Raw genomic sequence first — 24,695 nt, forward strand, 5'->3', positions numbered from 1 at the left:
GATTATCTTTCGGTGGAAGCAACGATTCTCCGACGTCCATCGAAATTTTACATAGTCTTTATCTTTATATTTTTACAACTATTATATTCCCGATAAAAAAGAAACTTTACATTACGTGTATATCAACGAATAATACGAATAAACGATAAAAATAGAAAGGAGATCTGGAAGAATCGGCGAGTCAAGACGAAGATTCAGATGCGTTGACCACACGATCGCGACCATCTTCGGAAAAACTTGAACTTTCGACTCGTCAGATCTACGCATCTACCGTTGCTTTGCAAGTGCTCGGATTTTTCTCGCGTTAGAAGGAAACAGGAATTATTAGATAATTCCGTTGCATCGAGAAAGGCAAGTTGATTCGTCTTTGCAGTCTTAACTTTCTTTTAATCGCGTCTCATAATCACGGAGAAGCTCGCGAAATTGTAGGGACGCAAAAATAGGGAGTTTAATGAAAGGTTCGCAGAGGTATACGTATAGGCGGCAGAAACGCCGTGAGAGAGCGGAGAAAGTAAACGCAAGTACGACGAGAGTTTCTTTAAAATAAATTTCCACCTGTAACTTCGTTTCTCTCTCTTTCTCTGTATGTGTACATCCATATATATATTTTTTCAAATCGAATATTACATATAAACATATATACAGTTCACCACTATGTTCTACAGGACGCGCGACTACGGGGGCTAAAACAGACAGTGTGTGTGTGTTCTTTTTAACTTAAGTATAAAGTAGGAGCACTTAAGAAGGAAAATCGTTCGTAAGAAAAGAGCGGTAATATCTTTCGTTTTCGCGACGAGATCATCCACACTAGCGAACGTGTACGAACGTCCGTTCAACTTTACGATTGCAACCAAATTTACAATTGAAACGAAAGGTGAAGGGACGCGACACATATGGAGGCAGAGGATTCGTTGATCTCGTGGTGACAGCGATCCCTGCGATTCGATCGGCGTTGGGTCGCCCTATTGAAATTTGACTATGTGAAAAAAAAAAAAAAAAAGAAGGAAAAAGGAAAATAAAAGACAAAACTGAGCGTGGATGGACAACACCTGCGCACACTTACGAGCTAGCGGTTCTAAAAGGTAACGAGCGCTTGATAGCTTGGTCGGCTGGCGGCGCGGCGCCTGTTTCTGGCTAAACGGTAAATACGTATAACTCGGTAACCTCGGTGAAATCACAATCGTCGTGCGATTTACACACACACGCACGCACATATATATTATATTTATATCCATTTTGCATATACAACTCTATGTTTATATATATATATATCTATTTGATACATATATACGTATATATATCAATATCATTAAAACGGTACTCTTTCACGATCCGCCTGGTACACGTTGCGCGGGGCTGACTATGTTTAGTTGCGATGAGTAGGACGACGCGCGAGAACTATCACCCCCGTCGTTTCAAGCAAACTCGATTTCGATGCATTTCGCGCACCATTTTCCCTCGAGTCGATGCTCGACAGACGAACGCGTTTGGGTGAGATCGTTCGTTGAAATTGCACGCAGATCGTTCGCGGGATTAGCTGCTACTAGCGATTCGCCCATCGACGAGTTCGTCTCGGTTCGTCGCCGGAACGATAACGCTCGTATTTAGATCTCGCGGAACTCGCCGACGCGCGATGAACTAATACCTTTGCGACGACTTCGACTAACTAAATTGAGCCTCGTTTCAAATTCTAGCAGCTATATAGGTACATGTATTTTATTATATTATAATTCGCTAATACGATTCGTATCGCTAAAATATCGCGCGTTCTTACGTATATACAATGATTGGAAAACAGGAGCCGGGGAATCCGTCTAATCGCGTCTCGAAATCGAAAGGTAAGAGCGAGCATTTCCAACACCACGATGGAATCGCAATTTCTAGCAGGGTTTGCAAAGCGTCGGATCTTTTTCGTACCACGTTTTTCCCTGTCCTCGTAACAACAGGCTGTCGTAATTCGAATCGTGCTAACCTGTCCAGTGAAATCACGCGTGCAAACTGGAACGAGATGAGATCGAAAAAACCGGCGCTCGGACGTGAGAACATGCCGCGATTTTGTGGATAGACTCGTCTCCGAGAAATTTCGCGGCCTCTTTTTTTTTTCAGGCAACTGGTCGACGGATCGCCTAGCGTGGAAACTAGCGACCACTCCAAACGGAGATTCGCGTATTTTTCTGGAAAGTGGTGGCTTCGCTTCGCTATTACGTTGAACGATTTAGAAGGAGAAGAGCAGAATCGCGGTGTTAGCTTTATTCGAGTATACAGCTCGCGTACGAGTTGATTTCTGAAAACGAAACGAAGACAGAAGGGAGAGGAGACATTCGAGGAGTAGCACGTGCAACGGGATCGGGGTTCGGGGATCGGGGAACGACGAGTTAAACCGACTGCGGAATTTCGGTCGAAATACGTCGGATCGGTGACTGTGGGAGGTGGCGAGGAAATCGATTTCCAAGGCTCGTGGGTTTCGATCGATCTTTCTTTCTCCTCGTTCGGACGTTCGTCCACCGTTCTCTTCGTCTGGATCCGCGAGGACTCGTCGATTCGTTCGTTCCTTCTCTCGGCTGTATCTCTCTGTTAACGTTTCATGGATGTCGAGACTCTCTCGCTTCGATGTGACTCTTTTATTGCGTTTCACTTTCGCGATGAGCTTGCCCGTCCGATCGGGGCGTGGCAAAAGTGTAACGCAACAGAGGTCCGAGGCCATCGTCGGTCGGGATCGTATGCGTGAGGCAAGAAAAACAGGGCCTGCCATCCTCTCTCGAGGCTTCGTTCGCGTAGCGCCGCGGAGGAGAGAGATATCTATACCGTAGAAGCTTAGTCACACCTCGGGCCACGTCCTCGTAACGCGTTGCATCGATCTCCTTACGAAATCGGTTCGCTCTTAAAATGGATTTTGTGAACACACACGTCGTTGCATGCCGCACGCGGATCCTCCGATTCCAGATGCGCATGCTGATGCATTGACGAAAGGAACTCCACCGCCTCTTTCTCTCTCTCTCTTTCTCTCTCTTTCTCTCTCTCTCTCTCTCTCTCTCTCCATTTCCCGACTTCCAGACAAACTCCTGTCGACCGTTTCGTAGCTTCGCATCGTGAAATAAATTTCAATGTTTCAACTCTGTCGCCAATCTTCCGGTTATTGGTATTCAACATTCAGTAGAATTCTAGTTGCAAAGTTTCCTACCAAAGTTGCGTCGAGCAAAAGCGACGTTAGTTTTTCCGTCGTTTACGATTCCAGGGACGATTTTATCGCGTTTGTTTGTTGCAATGCGTTGCATTTGCCAGTCGATGACGATTTTTATCGGCTAGATATCAAGGTCGCGGTTGTTCGAGGTTCGCGTTTCATTTAGTCGGCGGCTCCTGTAATTTAGAAGATCGCCGACATTTCAAATTAGAAAGCGCAAATAGTTTCTCACGCGTCACCACTCGAATCCTCCGCGCCACCGTTTCTTCGGATTCCTTGGGAAAGAATACGCCCAGGCCTCTCCTCGTCGCGCTTTTCGCTTAATCGCTCGTCGATCGTATTTACCAAGGTCAAGATGATCTCCTGACCGCGTGGTTCGCCATATCGTGCACCTCTGCACCTGCGCTACTTACAGTGAATGTCGGTACATGGTAGAAAGTACCGATAAATTGCCACCTAGTACCGTGCCGGCAGCCGATTCCATCGCTTCCAACCTCCCTCTCGCTTTTCCACTCGCTTCCCTCTACTCTCGTGCGCTTTAATTTCCCTAATTTCCATGTTTCCGAAGCGAAATTCCTTCCTCGCTAATCTTCCCGCGGAATTTTTCGTTTCGCTAGCGTTTCGATCTTTGGTACCGTGATTCCACGTTTCTCGCGCCGAGTTTCCTCTCTTGCCAATCACCCAGTCGTTGCTCAATGATCCTCCGCGTCGTAAATACGAAACCCGGCCAATTTCATTCAATCCGTGCAAGATGAGTGCAAAAAATGTCCAACTTTCCACCAGCCGGATTTCTAGCGGATTACGAGTCGCCCACGTAACCATCCGGTGCCAATTTTAGAAGCGTTCGTACGGTACTCCGTTGGCCGGTTGTTCGATCTAGATCGAGCGTAATTAATCGAAGCGGGTCCCGCTTACTCCCAAGGTCGAAACGCCACCCGTACACTCGCGTCGATTAGAAAGTTCAGATGAATTCGTAACCACGAACGGAAAGCGATCGGATCGTTTCGCCCCGGGTACGGTTTCCAGCGATCATCCGCAGGAAACCAGGGGCACGTAGGATCGTGTGGGATCCGGCCGATGGCGCCTTTACCAGCTTCATCGAGTCGTTCTGGTAATGGTCGGCTACAGGAAGCTGCTTTTCCTGCGTGTTTTCCCACGTATTCGGTGTTATTTATCTTCGATGTAAGATTCATCCTAAAGTGCGCCGTTAATTTCTCCGTCTTTGCACAATCCTTTGATCCGTTTCATCTTTGCACGATCGTTTCATCGGTTTAAACTTTGCGTAATTTCTGCTCGTTCAACTTTTCTAATTCGATAAATGAAAGTCGACGATACGGACGGCTATAACGATCCGCGGACAACTCGAATGCCAAGACAACCCGTTCTTTCGATGATTTCTTGCTTTATGAAAACCGTTCCACGCTCTGACGTCGCGTCTCCAACTTCCTCGATGACGAACTCAACGAAGAACTTAACGACTCGTGTCGCGGGCATCGAGTTTCTCGTTCTTTCCGGCCGAGGACGATCGACGACCGCACGGATCCGCCCATCGATTTCTATTTCATAGTCGGTCGTCGGTGATCGACACCGCGGATTAGGATCGAGGCGATGGAGTGGTTAAAATTCACTTTCTAGGTCGTAAAATCGCGAAGCGTCGTTTTCAGCCATTCGGTATTTCCCCTGTGGTGCTTGGTATTGTTCGACGATTTCGTCTCCTGGCTGTTCCTGGCAACAGTCGCTGCAAATTATCTAGCTTTGCCCTTCGAATCGAGCAGCAAATATTCTAACGAGTAGCTACGCGATTCCGCTAACTTGCTAATTTTGAAAACGGAATTTTGGACGAGAAAAGAGGACGAGTACGACGAGAATTGAGTTACAGTTTGTCAGCCCTCGCGCGTTTATACACGTTCCGTGTAAATTAATCTTCAAAGTACAGAAGGTTATTGTACTTTATAGAATTATATAAAATTTTGTCTTCGATCGACGATAGTATAGTTCCTTCCATAACACTGCCTTGTCGATTAATTTAAGAACGGAATTGCACGTATTTTATTAGTCCACCTTGCCCTACTGGAACGTAATAATCTGACGTCTAATGGTACTAAGATACTACTTAAAGTCGAGTTTTATCGTCCGCCTCGGCTAATTGTAAGTCTCTGCGCATCAAATACTTCGGAAAACATTTCAGGCACGTTCTGTAAGGCACCTCTTCGTTTGATCAACGTCTGAACACGATGAATTCTAGTTACCGAGAGTTAGAATTACACGAGAATGTAAAATTAGCGAAACAAGTCCGTTGCGTAAAAGTAATTCGTCAACGGTAAGATCGATACTTTGTCCTCGGGTAAACGGGCCGCTATTCGCGAGCGATGGGTTCGGTCGTCCACCGAACGGATGGCGACGTATCGACGAAACTTGGAATCCCAAGGAACCGTATCGATTCGGGGATACTTCGATGTCTAATTAATCGTACCCGACGAGGAATCGTCGGACGTACGATCGGATTCCCCGACTCAGGTGTTATTTCCAGGGGACAATGGCGGGGAATTAACTTCTCGTTGCTCCTCTTGCACGCTCTCGGGTCTGCTGGCGGTGCTGCTCGACCTCGAGCTCAGGTTATCCCTGTCGCTGAAGTAGGAAGAATCGCCTCTCTTCTCTTCCAGCTGAAGTTGTTGTTTGTCGTTCCTGAAATCGTCTCCTCCATGACCCAGCAGACCAGGGAAGTACGGTATTCCTTGTCTCTGCGAGGTGATCTTGCCCATGAAACTGCGAATCTCTTCGAAGTAAGACTCGTCCGCTCTCGGCAATTGTCCGTGGTACCTCGATCTAACTTCGTCCAGTATCGTTGGGCCATCGGCGTCGTGTTTCTTCAAGTGTCTGTCCAGGTTGGTCTGCTGTCCGAAACATCGTTCGCACAGCGGACACTTGAACGGCTTTTCCTTGTTGTGGATATTCCTGACGTGACGTTGAAGGTTGCTGGAGATGCTGAAGCTTCTCTCGCAGTACTTGCACTTGTACGGCTGCTCGCCGGTGTGCGTCCTCAGGTGCCGCGTCAGGTTCGCCGATCTGGGGAACACTTTACCGCAGAATTTGCACGAGTATCTGTCCTTCGGCTTTAGACCGGCTTGAACGCTGATGGAGTAAGGTGGAAGATTGGAAGCTTGTTGTTGCTGCTGCTGTTGCTGCTGCTGTTGACTCGAGTGACTTTGTTGCTGTGGCTGATGTTGCTGGCCACTCGAGGGACTCGGAACTCTCGCGGCAGCCTGAGAGGAAGAGGACGACGTGGAGGAAGTGGTGGAAGAGAATCTGTTCGGTGGCAATGGTACCATGGTCGGTAACGCCCGCACTTGGATTTTAGGCAGATCTGGTACCGACGAACTGTGATGGTGCGACCGGTACATGGCTTCGAGGACCAACGGATGAACGGCATGATGCTGAGGAAACAGAACCGTATGATAGGGAAGACTTCCGCCGAGACTATTTTGATTCAGAACCTCTATCTCGTTCTGATTCTCGTCCGTGAGTCTTTCCTTCTTGTGATCGACGCGAAGATCCAACGGTTCGCAGTCGAGATCCTCCTGATGATGAGATTGAGGTGGTCTAGCCGCCGGACTCATATGCGGCTGTTGCCGATGTTGCTGTTGATTCGTGGGACTCGACAGGCCACGACCGTGGCCGTGGCTCAAATCGTATGGCAATTCTTCAACGTCCGGCACGCGAACGCTCAACGGATAGATGCTGGCTTGCTTCGGGCTGATGTGGCCCGGCATTTTTCTCGGACTCGAGTCTTTCTCCCGCATGGCTGGAGGGTACTTCGGGTCGTGCAACAACGTTGGGGGCAGGGGAATGTTACCGAGATATCCGCTCATCACACCGCTTCTGTCACCCTCGGCTTTGCTCCTGCTCGTCGCTCGGAATGATCTGAAACGACCGACAAATTCTTTACAGTCACTGAAAATAAATTCAGACGAAAATCGAACGTTTACATTGCAATTTAATTTTCAATCTTCATTGTTGTTTCGTTGCTGCAACAACGAGCAAATTTACAATGAAAGAATGCAAGTATCGTACCAGACACGTCTCGTTCGGATCACCGACAAAAACTGATACGATTTACCGAAAGGTTTTCGTTTCTGCCAGGTACACGAACTTATCCTATACGTCAAAACGAGATCTACCTAAGTAACCTACGAAACTGAACGCGATACATCAAAGCGTCAACCATATCGTGATGAATGTTCTTTCAGCCGGAGGCGATGATAGCGACACGTTTTTCGGAGCCGTAGAAATTAATCTTCCGATCGTTCGAATTGCTCGCGTTTTCGTGTATTGACGTCACGCTGAACGATATCGAGATACTTTGGTAACGAACGCGCGTCGAACGTACATCACCAACGATTTCTACCATGAAAGATTGCGAGGAACAAGCTACGAGGATGTATACGAAGTTCTTAAGTATGCGATCTCCGTGTAACGGAACTCTAGTAGAACGTACAACGATCTAGCTTTAAAACGAGACACGTGATACGAGAGATTCATAGCCAGTGACATAATCGACGTGTTAACCGTTGGTTCAAACTTCTTTTTACAGCACGTGCTATCTATCTTAATCAACGGACATCGTATTCTCTTGATTTTGATTTCGATCTTACGAAACCGATCTCCGGCCAGATCCGTCCGCGTATAACGTACACGCGTAATGTAAAATCGCTCGAGCGAATCAACAAGAAAAAGCTGTTTTATTTCTTAAATTACGATTTTATAATCCAACTGCGTTTAAAGGAATTGGGGTGCAGAGGATAAACACACTGCTCGTGCAACAGAGATCGCAAGAAAGTTATACGATACATGCTGCAACGAAGACAGGTTGTCGCGTTAATGTTTCCTTATCTGGCATCGAAATCACCGCGCGTAAATCGTTACTTATGCGCGCGTTAAAGTCTTCGCTGGGCGTATCATTTTGTACGAAATTCGCCCGTTTCGTTTTCCACCGTCGTTCGCTCTGCCGAAGGTTAATCGAATTCTTCGATCGATCTTCGACGAAGGAAGTTCTCGCTAATTCGAGAAATCGAAGAATCCTTTCACAGCCGGTGTCGTTTCACGCGAGCCGATCCAGTTACCGAAGAAGCTAATCTTCAGCTGGTTGTCCAGTTCCAACGAAAGAGAAATCCGCCGGTGACAGGGTTGGTGACGGGCGAGGGGGGAAGGGGGACGAGGCGGAGGAGCGAAGGGGACCGAGGGAAAAGGAGGAGTCGGCGACGGTGCAAGAACCCCGTTCCGGCGTAAAAGGAGCAGGAGCAAAAAGCTCGCGACCGACAATAGTGAAAAGCGTTAATTACGAGTATAGAGAACGCGACGAGAACTGTTAGGTGTTCGGTTGGAATCGAAAGTGTACCGAACGGTTCGGAAACAGCGATCCCTCCCGGACGATGTTCGATGATCCAGAACGACCGAACGGTTTCGTTCGCGAGTCGTTAACCCATCGTTGCGTGCAAAAACCGAGATAAATTCCTCACCGGGAAAACGGTTCTCTCGAGCTTCTTTAATGACACTCCTAGCCTTTATTACCGGAATTATCGATGGACAGCGAGAAAGCCGCTAATTCTGAATTCCAACGATAAGAGATAGTAACTGGACCGTTCCCGTTGCTTTCCTCGCGTTCTCCGCGAATCGTATTCGTTGCGAAGAGAGCCGATAGGCATAGAGACGCGTCATCCGTCTAGATGTCGTTGATTAAGTTCGATTTACATATCGTACTTTCCCTTGTTCCCATCCGAGTCAGCCAGCCGGAGAAACTCGCGTGTGCTAATCAGATTTTTCACGGGATACAACGTCGACGACGACGACGACGACGACGTAACGCGTCCAACGGCAGATAACACGATCTTAAAGGCGCCTTTTACGAACAGAATCTCTGTCTGTCGTTAATTCGAACGTTTGGTAGTTGGTGGATGTTGGTTTAACGAGCCCGCTGCCGCTTAATCGACCGTGAGGCTTTCGACGAGAGCGCGCGCTCCTTCTCCCTTCACAGATTTCCGGTAACTTAATCGCGAGCGGAACGTACTTCTCGGAATTTCGTTTCCCTCGAGCAAGCCCGAGGCACCGCTTTATCTCCCGAAAGGTGGAGTTTCTCCGAGCGACTTCGTGAGTAATGTCCACGGGAAACGGTAGCTGGTTCCGTGGAACGGCAGTCGAAACAAGAAGAAGAAAAGGCGGGGCACACGATCCTTAAAGACTGACATCTGTTACGTGAATCAAGCTCGACTGACGTTACCAGAGATCGGTCGAGATCCACATGCCGCCGGCCACGATCCAGTTTTCGGTTTCTAGAAAGTCGGGATGAGTCGGGCGTGGTTTGTCTCTCTTTCCCTCGTCGTTTCTTTCTCGTTCACCCTCTGCCTCTCGCTCGTTGTCGTCCTTGCCGGTATGATTTCTCTCCCGACATTCACCTACGTGTACCATAAGTGCGCCTCCAGGGCCGCATGCGGTCCACGTACATATTGCACAATGCGTTGTTTTTCGAGCGGTGTTATGCTTTGGCAACATCTTTCAACGCAGCGTTTCCACTCGACCAATTCCCTCCCGTTTTTATCAATTTTACGTATTTACGAATCTCCAGTTTTACGACACTCGACATTTTCTCTATCCTTCAAATTTCTACGATCCGAGAATACTAATTTCTACATCGTTTATTCGCGTTTACCTATACGTTGTTCCACTCTATATCTTAGTATCTTGATATTTCAGGATGCATCGATATCTTTCAACGCAACTATCGTGAGATTTTCTCAGTTAATTATATCGTGTTTCGAATAAATAAAAATAACCCACGCGTTGCGAGCCAAGATCATTAATTCAACTCGCATGGGTTCCCTGCTTGCGCATGTATCTGAAAATCTTCGAGCGTTAAATGCGTCCCTGCGGCGTGGTAAACACCGTTCGTGTAACGCGTATAACCGTTCGCCACTTGTTACCCGAACGGACCACGTCCCTGGCCGGATTGTCAGGCGCAGGGAAGATTTCAATCGGTCGTTTCTTTTCGCGTGACGCAACTTTTCTGTTTTTTGATCGGCGAGAAAAACAACGAGACAGTGGAACAGAGAAAAGAAAAAGAAAGAAGAAAGGTGTTTCAGATATTCAAATACCTTTGCTACCATTTTTACAGTTCGTTACAATTTTTCTTTGTGCGACCAACCTGTCCAACGCAATGAACTCCTATGTTAATTCAATATTTCGTTCATTGTTACGTGTTACGGTAGCAACAAATTGCTCTTCTGTTCTACCTTTACGAAACGTGTCTTTTTTCGAACCTACGATTCACCACATAAACGTAATATAACAAAAGATCGTTTAATCGTTCAAGCACGAAGAACGTAATCTGATACATTTTCAACGAATAAAAAATACGCTGAGATTTTTGCATCTGGATTTTAAATTAATAAACGCTCGACATCTTGACGCTGGACAGGTTAATTCGCGCGAATGGTGCTTATTTGGCAAATTATCGACCAGGCTATATTACTCAATGGCTTGAAAATCTTGCAGAATTCCGTTTTAAGATCGTGCTCATTGCGAGAAAGGTTCGTTCTCGCTACGGATTTCGGACGATCTTGATCCGCGAGCTGTCCCCTGTCCAAGCACTGTCCGAGTCGAGCGACATGGCGAAAAACAAGATGCAGGAGACGATGCGGTCGAATAAGAAGAAGCAAAGAAGAAGAAAGAAAGACGCGTCGATTCGTGTCTTTCCTTGTTGCACGGGGTCTCTGTATGAGGTACGATCGCTCCTGCCGATAACGGGGCCAAGAGGTGCCGGCATTTAATTACGACGCGGGCCCCTTTAACCACCGCCTTGTCGGAGATAAAATACGAGACGCACCACTAAATTCATACGGGCCGCGACACCGAAATATTGCTCTACGTGTGCGACAGGAGACCGCGTGTAATTTTCGGTTGGCCGTTGCCTCTTTTGCTATAAGTGTAAAATTGCTTCGATAGCCGGTGTCGCGGCTGTAACATTGTAATCGGCCGATCGGCACGCGTCAAATTTGCGTACCGTCGCTCTCGACCGATCGATAACGACGATAAAACAAATGGCAGCGACGCGTTACGGGAATATCTTGTTCCGAACCCTTCGTCAACTTCCAAGGATTTATCGAGTAATTGGAGTTCGTCGGAAGATGGCCACAGAGCAAGTACAAAATTGTGAATCCCCCCTTAACTACCCATGTGAAATTCGAACCGTATTCTTCGAGTCGAGTGGAACTTTGGTCATCCGTCGTGTATCCGCAAGGGTAAGTGGAAGTAAAAGTATCACAGACGCCAGTGCTATAGGCGAATTCGGGGGAAGGTGGACAATAAGCGATCGCGAAACAGCGAGGAGGCAGTGAAAGGTGGTAAAACGATACAGAACAGCGAACGAGTGGCGTTCAGTTTCTGCGCCGCTTAATCGTTTTCAATGTTACTTTCATTCGGCCTGACAAGCGACACCGTTCATTATTCATCGAGCTTCGCGTTTCGTGCTTGCACCGGCTACTCTGACTGAATTAATTTGTCGACAACATTTCGTCCGGTTGCGTACGCGTACGTTGCGCGCGTGCAGCGCCGATAAATCCGACGATTATTATTTATGATTTCGCCTCCGCGGTATAAAAGCTTCGAGTCCGTTTCCTATGTCGGCTCGATCGCGCCCACGCGATGTTTGGTAGTTAGCAACCTTGCAGCTTGTTCGCGCGTACGGCTACATTTCCGCGGAACAAGTGAAACGAAGGGAAAGGAGAACGACGAAAGGGAAAAAGCGAAGCAAGTTGCATTACGTCTCGGTTGCGAGACACGTATCGAAATGTCCTCGAGAATATCGAGTTTCTCTGAAATACTTGTTGCATAGCCTTGAGTTCGTCCACAGATCTTAAATCAACGAACGAAAGGTGGTTAGGTTAAATGGTTGCAACTAATTTACTAGTAAATTGGTTCGCGTCGAGAAAGTACTCCCCGCGGTAGAAACTGTCCGTTCCTGATTAGACGTGTCTGGGCTTTTTCTACTTGCACCGCGCTCGCGCCGCGTGCCACGCTAACGCGGTTCTGTTATTTTCATTTTACCGCAAGGTGTCTGCGTACTATACACAGAATAAATAAAATTCTAGCCAGAAAACGCACGTTGTCTACGTAATTTTGAAATGGACAACACGCAACCAGCGATATATTAATTGTGCTCGACATTACGAAACGATTAAACAGGAGCTTAAAATAAGCAGGTCTCGGAGCTCCGGTAGGAATCCGGATGGAATTTTTACAGCTGGAAAAACGACAAAAGGAGAAGTGATTCGTCTTTTTTTTTTTATTGTTTCGCTTCTATGGAAACACTGCCATAACGCGTCTCGCTAACCTTATCGGTTAACCGAGTCGATCATTCTATTCGGATTGCGATGAATGGGTTAAAGAAATCTCTTGTTTGGTTTCCGGTACTTCTACAGACGGTCTGACCCTAATAGGTATTCAGCCATTAGGATCGAGCAAAGACAATGCCGTCAGAGATGACTGCAATCTCGCTTCCAAGGGAACGACGTATCATCCACATTCCTCTCTGTCTCGCTAGAAACCTCATTGAATAACAGTCTTACGTTGTTGAATTTCAGACACTTTCGAATCTGCATTTCGATCCGTGTGCTCGTTAAAGTAATGCGCTCGATTCGAACTAAATTCCAACGGAATTCGATGGAAAGTAAGAATCAAAAACGTACCCGATGCATAGTAAAAACATTTAGGTAGATCGGAGGCAATATCATCGCGAAGAACAACGAACGAAACCCGCGTAATTTTTCCTGGTTCGCGTTCGGTTTAATTTGTCTAGCAGTTACGGAGCGAGTTAACAGCGATTCGTTCGAGTGAAACTAAACCGTGGTACAAGGTAGCTGCAGGTGCTCTCCTAACTAGGAAACTTCAACGATGATGTGTACAAATTCGAGAGCGTTCTCGACGTGTTCAATAACAAGAACAAGGATTTGCTGCTTGGAACATACGTAATTGCAATCGATAGACGGACGATCCTTCGTCGATGATTTTCCACGTAGTAATTCGCGGTCTCTCTCGAGCCACACGGACATATTTCGGAGTCCTCGGTATGAGATAACATTCGGTAATTTTCTCCGCTATTTCCACGATTTAGATAAATGCCCGACGATTGCAGGCGTTTCCTCATGAAATCTTAACTATCGGCGCGCCGCTGGAATTTCGCCTTACACTCTCACCGCGGTACTGCCGCGAGTTCCGCGTTATTCGTCGACTCGTTGGTAAAAAGGTTGACAAAAAAGCAGCATGAAAGCAATGTAAAAAATATTAAAATGCGACAAGAGTACAGAGAGTATGAAAAAAGCGGAAGGTACGCAGGGAAATTTCTGCGTGGAGATACGATGTTTGATTAGAAAAATTAATCGGCTAATAATTCGTTGCTACAGGACAAAGCATGGTAGTTACTTTCTCGCGGAGTTTGCCCCGTTTCGAGGCGAAACGCTAATTGCCCGAGGTTAGCCAAATATTTCCAGCCCCGCCGGAAGAAGATTATGCCATTTATAGACGTTAGATCGAGGACTTGACAATGCTGGGCTGAGAATTTTTCTCATGGGTCGCGCAACGCAACGCGTTTAGACCGCATCTGGTAACAGTAACGGCCATTTGTCTGCAAATTACGCGATAACAGAGGGAACCACGCGAAGAAGAGACACGCGAGTTAGAAACGGGAAAAGAAAGTAACTCGTGTCCATGGAAAGGAACTTCCCCTCGAGACGCTTCCTAATCGCAATTAATACAATTATCATGGTAGAATTCTGCTGCATGTGGATGCAACTTCACCGAGAAAAGAAATTCCATTCTGCATAATTTTGGAATTCGAACGTTTAACAACGAATTTCCGTATATTCTGGTCGAGTAATCGTCGAAGATTAGCTACAACGACAGACACAAGTACTTTTGAATAATTTTTCCACGTTCAATACGATATCCGTGATAAACTTTCGATTTAACGATCCATAATGTCAACTGTACCGCGCCTGAACCTCACAGGCAGTCGAGATTTCGTAAGAATCTTCAGGCGACGCTAAAGTGGCGCGAGAGGTGTCGAAAGAAGCAGCTCCCTTCTCGATCCGCTATCGGAAAATTGTTCGGAGCGTTGCGTTTCCAAGGAAGCCAGCTGACGAAGAGAAAGGAGCGGCAAACGGAGGAAGGGTTCGCCGAAACAAAGACATCAAACGATTTACTCCGCCGTTAGACAGGTCGACCGAGTCCGCGACCACAATCGGTTTCTCTCTGGTTCCAACCACTCGAAAATGCCCTCTGGCGGACATCCGAGTTTACGAAATCGAATCTCCAACGTGCCCGATAAAATCGATCAAAACGATACGCCATAGAGCGTTTAAGCTATTAGAGTTTTTTCTATTGATTATTAGCAATCAAATTCTAGTGGTATTTAATTTTAGACGTTTAATGGGTTAGAAACTCCCTCTTTACGGCGTTATGGATAGCCTGATGTCGACGACACGCGTGTCTCACCGCATTGAATCGCTGCATCCGGTGGTCGTTTTTGTCACTCGATCGAAAGTGTACTGGACGCATGCACTACTTATTTATTTATCTTTGTTTTGTTTCCTTTGCCAACGACTGCACAGCCTTGGCGATAGTCGAAGAAAGTTATCGACAGCGTCGTTTAGTAAGTTTTACTATCGTTCGAGTCGCATTAAAAGATCACAGGCAAGTTCTTAAATCGTTTACGGACGCACAATGGACATTATTCTGTCAGGAGAGGTCGTTGACACTGATAATGGAAATTTGTGGCGACGACGGTAAATCACAGGTAAAGAAAGAACAGAAGGAAAGAGAATTCCTGATTCCAGGTAGGACGATGGGACTCGCAGATAAGGGAAGAGAGGCAGCGTGAAAAAGCTATCGGTTATGTAATTGGTATATTTCGGGCGATTCCATGGCGCTCGTGACCGAGATACGAAAATTACGTATGGGAGCGCACCTTCTCCCCGGCTAATAGGCGATTGTGATTTAAAAGGAGTGAAATCTGTGGCAGATGAGAAAACGAGCAGCGCGACAGTATAGAAAATAGACGCGGGGAACGCCCGTGAGCGACGCCACGGCAAGATCGATGACCCGCTGTAATTCAATTCGACGTATTAGAAAGCGTCTTTTAATTAATGCGTAGCGAACGATATTGGCGGCGAGAACGAGTACACAGTTTGGTAAAGCTCCTGGTTGCGGTGATTAATTGTAATCGCTTCAACTAGGGGTCCAGTCGTGGAACGAGGCTGTCAGAACGTGGTCCGTAATTAGAACGGCGTACGATCGAACTGTTGCATAATCGATGACTGTGGTGTGGCCTAAATTCACCTTGTTCGATGTATGTATTCGAGGTATTCGTAACCGAGCAAAATGTGCTGTACGAGCCACCTCTTGCTCTAATCAGGCAGATTCGATCATTCTGTTTTCCCTACCATTCGCGACGATGTTTCTTTCGAGTCCACGTGTCACGTATCTCGTTATCTCGTGTCGCGTACCATGGAATCGAAACGAGACTTCCTTCCGACACACGGAACTCGACGAAATGAATTCCGTGCCCTCGCGGGACGCGAAAGCGACGGAAAGAAATGTGCCAGGGATGGCAAAGAGCGGTCTCGTCAACGATCGTAACCGCGGAGAAAGGGGAACGCACGGGGGGACAGAGATGGTTGACTAACAAACGATGATTTCGTCCCGTGTCGCGTGAATATTTCATGAGAAAACGGTCGAAGAATCGATGCCACGTAGAACCGAGAGATCGAGGGATGGACGCGTTTAGAGATAACGAAACCGGAGTAAGAAAATGGACGAGGAGAGAGGCACGATGTCGCGGAAGAGGCGTGTGAAAGGGTGTCGCGACGGGTCTGGAAAGAAAGGAAGGGAGATGAACGAGCGACAGAAGAAAGAATCGGGCCAAACGCTAGCCAACAACGGGCCCCAAGGAAAATTCATGAAAATCTATTCCTGATTTTGTGACTGATCGTTGTATATATTTATACACGGCGTTGGCCAGGGTCCGCATCGATATCGGGGATTACCAACATTCCACGAAGTGACACGAACGCTGTACAACTGCGTCGTTCCTCGTAGCCTGTGCCTCGTGTCGCAAACGGGCAATTTCGCGCGTTTCGCGGAAATCATTCCATTCGCGGAAACAACGATTCCCCCGTAGAAGTTTCCGATCTGACGCGTTCTCCGTAGAAAACGAGGAAATCGAAACGGTTTACTAGCACCTTTGACTTTACCTGATTTTAGGAGAATCGGCGTGTACGCATTAAGCGATAGTTTCACGCTGAAGAAGAATTGTGTATTCCAGGAAGATGTAGAATGCCCTAATGGACACGCGATGTGATTCCAAATTGCTTGGCCGAGAGACGGAACCAACCGTGTCCTTCCAAGGCCACCGGTAGCCAATCATTTGCGAAACGAGCGTAAATTAGGGGATTCTCGCGAGGATCGATGGAATTCGAAGAAAAGGATTCCCAATGTTTTTTCTGCTCCTTATGTGGAAAGTGACGAAAGTGGATCTATTCGTCGTTTCGTTTCTACAACCAACGCAACGACTCAATTTCCTGACAAGTCTACTCGACAAATTCATTCGTGTATTTATATACTCGAAAGATTGCTATTGAATAGCCTAAAAATTTGCTCCTATACGAACGACTGGTTTCCCTCGTGTAAAAGACCTTCGATCAGGCATAACCTTCGATCGAGTAAATGGATGCACACGTGCGTTTGCCGCGTCGCATCGCGCTTCGTCAGTGGTCAGCTGCGAATCTAACATTTCTCGTATGTAACTTTCAATGAATATTGAACGTAGATGGAGTAAAAATTATCTAGACGCTATTCAGATAATGACTCGTGGTTGGAAAAACTTCTCGGGAGAAAAAGTACACGGTTTAACATGTACATAAACGACTGTCAACAGAAAAATATTTTCTGTCACTTTTCAACCTAACGTTATTCAATAGCCAATTATACCATTCAAAGTCTGAACGTTAAAGCTTCTCTCTAACGAAGTGACCCTCGAGCACTCGAACAGTTGTTATTCTCAAGAACATAATAAAGTTGATCCGATCGGTAGTCAGCAAAATACGACATAGCTGATCCATAGTCCGTCCTAGAGTCAAGGTACACTGGACCATAGAACTAGGAGATTACTCCGTGTTTCTCCAGTCATCCTTATTTTCCCAACATGGTCGTCCGCGCATGATTAATCGAACGTTCCAAGTTAGGCAAACGTTATCGGCGCAACAGCGGTGGCGAACAACGAGGAAGAGACAAAGAGCTGTGATTCGATCGAGAAGAGGTCTGCTCTAGCGGTGAGGTGGCCACGAAGCGGCAACAAGCCTATCGAAAACACGATCATCGAATTCCCACGCGCGTTAACTTATCATGTATTAAAACGGTTATCGTGTAATATTATCTGGCCCAGCGTTCGAACATTCAGCAGAAATATTCGACAGCTCTGACCAATGATGGAGTTCTAATACGGCGTTCGCATTCATTAAGACTGCGCTAGACTCGATCGTAATGAAATTAATATAAAGCCAGCGTAACGACTGCTTAAGGATATCGAGGCGAGTTGCACAGATAATTACTTGCGTATCGACGCCGATTATGGCTGGGGAGAGGCCGCTTTCCTAACAAATCTAAGCTCGACTTTTGGCGAGAGAGTCGCACGACTAAAGTTTCATGCGAGATTCTTTTCATAGTAGTTATAGTTGTTTCGATTTTCGTTGTCACGTCACAAGTGCAAGATTATGACCTGAAACTGAAGTTTTCAACGTCATTTCGAATCTGTGTCTCTTGTGCGAAACGCTCGAACATGGAGGACTTCGATGCAGTCGATTGAATTGAATTCGCTCGTTTGGGATCATAACGTCGAAGGTCTTGGTTTCGGAAGTTTTCACGACGAATATGCCGACAGAAGGTTGCAACTTTTTTGCACCAGCTATAGTATTATTTCACGGTGTTTTTGATCGCTTTTTGCAACGCTCATAAATCGAAACGCGGTAAAAAGATTGCATATTTATGCTAACGTGCGATGATCGCTTCGCGCTCGTAAAAATGCCAGGTTCGTACTTTGGCTGAATACGCACCATGCACGTGTCACGTCCGTTTACATTAAACTACCAGTTTATGAACTTTTTTACTTTCCTTTTTTGTTTCCGTTCGATCTGCAACATTAAAGAGTATACCATGTGCAAAGGTGCAAGAAAAGACCATATTTGAACGAGAAAGGAAAAAACGACCTAATCCACCTTTTCACCGTGCAGGAAACGAAAGCTCGTTTCTTTTTCGCAAGGACAAAGTACGAATGGTTTTTCTCGTTCTCGGATCAGCTTCAGCCTCGACTCGTGGATGTTTCCTCGGGAGGAAAGTAGGCGTGTGTCGCTCGTCTACGATAGGTGGGATCACCGCGACGGGACGGCAATGAGCTTAACAATGGCATTGCGGTACTGCTCGAATTTAATTTGAAAGCAGCGAAGGCCCATTGTACGTGTACACACAAACGGACGTATAAATAGACGCGGTCGGTGCGCGTGCCCACGCAACAACAGCTTTATGCCACCGAACATCCCCGTCTCCATCTTCCTCTCCCTTTCTTTCGCACTCTCTCTCTCTCTCTATCTCTCTCTCTCTCTCTTTCTCTCTCTCTCACTACTTGTACCGAGTCGAATTTACATTTACAACCGCGTGCGCGCCTCTTCTAGAATAAGAACGTATAAATTCTCGTTAAATGCGATTCTCCGAGACTTCGTTCTGTCGCCTCGGTTTCATCTGGACACTCGCGTCGCGAATTTAACAGTACCTAAATGCTGCCAGCGTAGACGTATCTCGTATGGCGATAGTTTTTCTTTATTTTAATACCTAAGATGAGAAGATTAATTATGTCTCCTTGCTGATATTTACGTATTTACGCGATTAAAGCAATACTTAATGGAAGAAGGAAACTTTTACTTGGATGGCATTAAGTTAATTACGTCGATGAAAACATGAATGCGCATAGACATTCGCGATCTAATAATAATGCTATCTTTTTCGTGCTTGTAAATTAAAGTTGTTTATTACGTTTAATGTGCAAGGGAACTCAATAAGTTAGGAGATTAGAGGCGTTTTACGACAGCTTTCGAGATAACGGATAATAACGTAACACGATGACAAGCGGGGCGGGAGGGGGACACGAAAGATGCCACGAGGAGACGGCGTTGTCGTTCAGGAACCGTTTTATTGCCGTTTGCGCCAGTCCAGAGGCGAGGACATTGTTCGAACCTCTGGGAGTCTCTCATGATTGTCGTGCTTTTTCCATTCTCGTAATAGTGGTCGTATTCAAATAACGTCGGTACACGTTTACGCATCGCGATCGTTGGGCAATCGGAAAAAAAAGAAAAAGAGGAAGCGACCTGCAGTCGTTCGTGCAACTTCGCTCCACTTGACACCGACGTGCCACATTCGATTCTCTCGAATCGCCTTTCTTCTCGTTACGCGGCTGCATATTCTTCCAAAAACGTAACATCCACAAATTTATCACTCGCAATGTTCGCAGTTGTTCGTATCGTTTGCTCGCGAGATAGTTTGGTCCATCGAACGGAGTCGTAGAAATTTTCGTAGCTTTCGGACGACGCGAAGAATGTACCCAACTCGATACAGAGCGAAAAAGGAGTCGCATTACAAACGCACAAACGCGGAAAATTCTGAGAGCTAACCGTTATAGGCATCGCCGTCCCTCATTGGATCGCGATAAATCCGGTGTAGTTCGATTCGCATCGTCGTCGATCCCGATGTTATCGATCAGCAGAGCGTTAATCGTACGAAACGTCCATGCAAATTACAGAGCGAAGCTGCTGGAAAAAAATCGAACAACAGTCGCCTGTGAGTTATTACGCAGACAGAGGAGACGCGGTCGCGAGGAATCGTTAATGGCACTTGGCGAGGATCGAACGGCGCGGTGGCGGGAACGGCACAACCGGTTGAAAAGAAAGAAAATAATGGAACAGTGAGTGTGAGCGAGAGAGAAGAGGGGAAGGAAGGCCGATGCTATTGGTTTCACGCGACCGTTAACGGTCTTGTCGGTCTATTTCGATCGCGGCGTGGCTCCTACAACAAAAATTGAAGCGCCTCGCCGCTGCTTTACCTGTTATCAATTAACTGTTAACGTTGCTGCACGTTCGGAACCGTAAGCGCTGCGTGCACTATCGTACCCGGCCTTTTCTCTATGAATAATGTATCTCGGTTCGGGGAATTCGTGGCATTTAATCATTGAATCGTTAAGAGACGGACGACCGACTTGCAAAGATTTATGCGATACCCACGAATATTCCTGCACCGTCATGAGAATCTTCTGTCGTGCCTGATGGCCTCCTTCGATTCGGAGCAGGCGACACGCGTTGAATGTCGCGCCGCTTCGCCCGTACTCTCTGACGATGTTATCGATTCTTAAAAAATGCTCGTTAAACGATCGTAACATCTTGAATTCAGGCAAACGCTGTGTTGCGCAAATTTTATATTAGTTCGCAAAGTTCTATTCGTATTATGTGTTCAAATATGTTAATAGCCACGGTGGACGATAAACGAGAGAGAAAAGAGCCGCGGTGTTACAGGGCGAGGATTCCTCTGATAATACACAATAAAATAAATGAACAGGTCGTAGCATAAATGATGCGGAAGGTTCGTTGCAAATGTTTATTACCTTGCAGCAGCTGTTAGCTTCGATACACGTGCGGTTAATGGCGCCGTATTTATGAAGGGAATGAAAAAAGATATGATCGGTAAATAGGCACGTTTTGAATTGGAAAATAGCTGTCGTAATAGCGTAATAGTTAGACGGGATAATTATTTCGACAATCGTACAACCGGAGCAACTTTTCAATCGAAACATGCTATCGCGCGTTACAGGTAGCCAAGATTATGTAACGACTCTTTATACGTGTCAAAAGTTTCCTGTTTATTGACTCAGAAGTTGTTACACTTACCCGTAAACTATATTAGATTATTCACCATGTTGCGCAACTATTCGCGCGATATTTTTGAAAAGTAAACAATAATACGATTCTCAAACCGGTTACTACTAAATCGTCCTCCAGGAATAAACGATTTTTCAAAGTTTCGCGTAAATCGAGCGTCTAACCGCTCACATCGCGCCAAGTTATCTCGTGGCAGTCGCGATCCCGCGAATGGGCGCAGCCCCTCGCCAGTCCGGAGGCGCGTAAATTTATGAACGAGGAAACGGCAAGGATCGCGGCGGGAACATAGCTTTTGCGATGTGTCTCGTTGGTTGAGCGGCAGAACGAACCGTTCGGTGATATAAGGACGAGCGTGGGCGACGCTTACTTTTCAAGCGGAATCGCAAACGCGACTTCGAAACTGGTTCCAAGCGAATTAGACGGCCGCGGGAGACTCGCCGAGTGAAACGCCGCGTCGTCGCTCGTGCGTTACGGAAAACGATCTATGGATCTATTTGTTACACGGATCATTTTTCATCGTGCCACTATGTCCGATGATGAACGGCCGATTTTTTACGCGGCGTCACACGATACGAACCTATCGCCTCCTAGGATTTAAGTGGCGAGTCTATTTAATTTGTTGCCGCCTTGAGATTTGTATCCGTAGGATAGAATTTCGCGAAGGTAGAAAATTCCATTTCCTACTTGATCTCCGAAAGATATATCTTTGAGAAGTGAATATTCGTCGTTTTGTACGTAACGATACCAGAGAAAGGAGCCGCAGGAGTACGAATCGAGATTTTAGATACGGCGAGGTGGTCGATAGGTCGGTAACGGGTTAAGGAAGCAAACGTCTCAATCGATTTCAGGTTGACGCGTTTTCTTTTTTCGTGATCTTTGCTCGTTTCACGCGACAGACGCTTCGAGGAATCGAACGCGATCGAGTGACTTCATAAATATTCAGAGGCGCCAGCCGAGCTAAGCCTCGCCACGGGAAGGGAACGAGATCGGGTCGAAGAAGAACAAATAGGTTTACCTTATGCGTCATTCCATGACCTTGAAGCCGGGGGTAGTAGTTGGCTGCACTTCCGGTGAACGGTTTCTCACTTTCCCCACTTGTTTCGTTGCGATTTTTCCCCCGTTCGATCAAACTCGTTTTCCTTTTTTCCCCCTTGATCGCGCGTTCGTAACAGTTCGACGAGTTCACCACAGCTCCACGCGAGAGAAAGAGAAGATAGAGTCAGTCAGTCGAGGGAGGAAGAGAAGAAGAGGTAGAAGAAAGCGAAGAGGAAAAATAGGAGGCACTCCGGTTTCAACAACGGCACACTATCCTCACACTCGAGCACTCTTCTTCTTCTTCGTTCATCGATCATCCGCGGATCGTTATTCTACGAGTATCCAGATCGAAACGTCCGATCGAACATCCTGACGGTGATTGCGAGGCTCCGCGACGGGAATCTGCGTTCCAAGAGCGTGCCTCGTGGCGGCGCGGCGGCGACCACGTGTTCGAGCGACAGATCGCGACGCGCTTCCCTCGCTTTCGGTGCGTGTCACGCGACAAACGCTGTTCCAGCGGATCGTTTCTAGGTCATCCGGATCACCGAATCGACGTGGAACGGGATAATTATCCTAGAACTGTGTGTCCTGTTTCCGTGCTTTTGACTAGAGATAGTCCTCCTTGCGAAACTGTCGTCACTCGAACGGATGAAACGATCTAGGGCCACGCGACGACCAATCTTCACGGATGCACCTACGATCGTGTAATCGATGGATGTTGCACGCGCGACCGTCGTGTATCCTGTCCGGTCGATGACGGTGACGGTGGCGTGGTATCGTGGATGCGGAAGGTGTTTCGGCGGGGCGATCGTGGTGTCCCGCGTGATGTTTCCGATCGATCGCGTGGATCGCGTGTCGTGTCGACAGGACAGCCGAGTCCTGACTGGTTGGTTCCTCGACTGGAGAGCACGGAGAAACGGAAGGAGTCAACCACGTTGCTCAGCACCGTCCGGCGATCGTTTGGTGCTCCTTGTCCAGGTCCTCTCTCGAGGCGTGTGATATCCCCCCCGTCGGGCTGCCTCGTGGACGAAGCGGAATATCAGCGAACGCTCTCGACGAGATTCGTGAGACGCGACTCGCTGCGAGTCGTGGCTCGTCGAGGCGGGAACGGGGAGAGTCGTGGCGTGGCGTGGCGCGGTGAGGCGAGACGGTGCAGGAGACGCGGCGACGAGAGGAGGCTGTGTGTACGGTGGTGAGTAAGCCGAGTGTATCGGTGAGTAAAACTGCGTCGCGCGAGCGAACAGAGGGGTCGGGGACGGGAGAGCGCGCGGCGTGGTCGCGATCGGAGTGGCGAACACCGAGACGGTGAAACGGAGCAGGGGAGAAAAAGGTGATCGGCGAGAAGAGAGAAAGAGAGGAAAGTAGACCAAGTTGGTGGAGCAAGCGAGAGGCGGATCGATAGTGAAAGAGAGACGGGATGATATCGCGAGGAGAAGCACGCACACAAAGAGAAGGGTACCGTGGTGGACTGGGCGGGGAGACTGAACTCGTAGGTTGGCGGGTAGGTTGGTAAGTAGGTAGGTAGGTAGGTAGGTGAACCACGAGGAACACACGGTGGACGTTCGCTTGTATCGCTGGTAGTCTGGGTGGATCGTCGGTGCGCTCCAGGTAGGAAGGTGTGCGCGTAAGGATAGCGAGGAGCTCCCCTGCGTGTTAACCGTGAGAGACGTCGGGAAGGTAAGTGCTTTCCTCTCTTTCAGCCACGGAGTAGCACCACGCCGGCACGCGACCTGCCCTCTCCCACCCCGTCTTTAGTCTCACGATCTCTCTCCCTCTTCTTCCCGTCTTTCCCTCGCGTCTTCTTCCTTTTGCTATAGCGGCAGCGGCCTCTCCCTCTAACGCTCCTCGATCGTTTCCTCTACGAGGTTCCTCCTCGACGTTCTCCTTCCCACTCTTTTGCTCTGTGCCGCGAAGGGATTACCGCGGTAGTACATAGTGTTGGTGCACGACTCCTACCAGGTGGACACCGACACGCCGGAATCCTCCCATCAGACGCGAGTATATACCCTCGAGAGGAGAGAAAGAGAGAAAGAAGCCACGAGAAGTCGGCTGTAACGTTCGCTATCTCCTCTCTGTCGTTAATCGCGGTGTAACCTCTCCGCCAACTAATTCACCTTTGTAACTGTACCGACATCCCACCGAGACCGCTTTACGGATCATTCGTTCCTTCTTTCTGTTTCCTTCGAACGTGCAAACGTCTTCCTACTTGATTTCCTTGATACGAGAGTCGTTGAATTTTCATTTCCTATTTTTTTTTTTCTTGTCTGTTCCGTTCGATCCGATCGATAACACGGCAGCGGAAACGTGTAACGTTACCGTCCTCCGATTTGTTCTCCACAGTCGTCGCTAGCGTACTCGTCCACCCAGTTGTCGCACGTGCGCCTTTGTTTTCATTTTAGCAATCACTTTCGTCGATAGATCCACTCGTTTCACCTTCTTCCTTGTATTTCCGCGATCCT

At 47.5% G+C, this 24,695-nt stretch overlaps 1 protein-coding gene across 1 annotated transcript; it reads right to left on the reverse strand.

Annotated features, from left to right (window-relative positions):
- Positions 1 to 562: 562 nt before the first annotated feature.
- LOC117206010 (MDS1 and EVI1 complex locus protein EVI1-A-like) lies at positions 563 to 23,531 on the reverse strand. Its single transcript, XM_033444932.1, has 2 exons — positions 22,217 to 23,531; positions 563 to 7,102 (listed from the first exon to the last, which is right to left on the reverse strand). Exon 2 carries the CDS (start codon positions 7,048 to 7,050, stop codon positions 5,695 to 5,697), a length of 1,356 nt encoding a protein of 451 aa, XP_033300823.1. The 5' UTR covers positions 7,051 to 7,102; positions 22,217 to 23,531; the 3' UTR covers positions 563 to 5,694.
- Between the last annotated feature and the right edge of the window lie 1,164 nt (positions 23,532 to 24,695).

The sequence above is a fragment of the Bombus bifarius genome, unplaced genomic scaffold (genome assembly GCF_011952205.1).
Source record: "Bombus bifarius isolate JDL3187 unplaced genomic scaffold, Bbif_JDL3187 scf7180000007996, whole genome shotgun sequence".
NCBI classification, from domain to species: Eukaryota; Metazoa; Arthropoda; class Insecta; order Hymenoptera; family Apidae; genus Bombus; species Bombus bifarius.

Coding starts and splice junctions, on each gene's coding strand:
- LOC117206010 (XM_033444932.1), bottom strand. CDS start 7,050: ATGAGCGGATATCTCGGTAACATTCCCCTGCCCCCAACGTTGTTGCAC.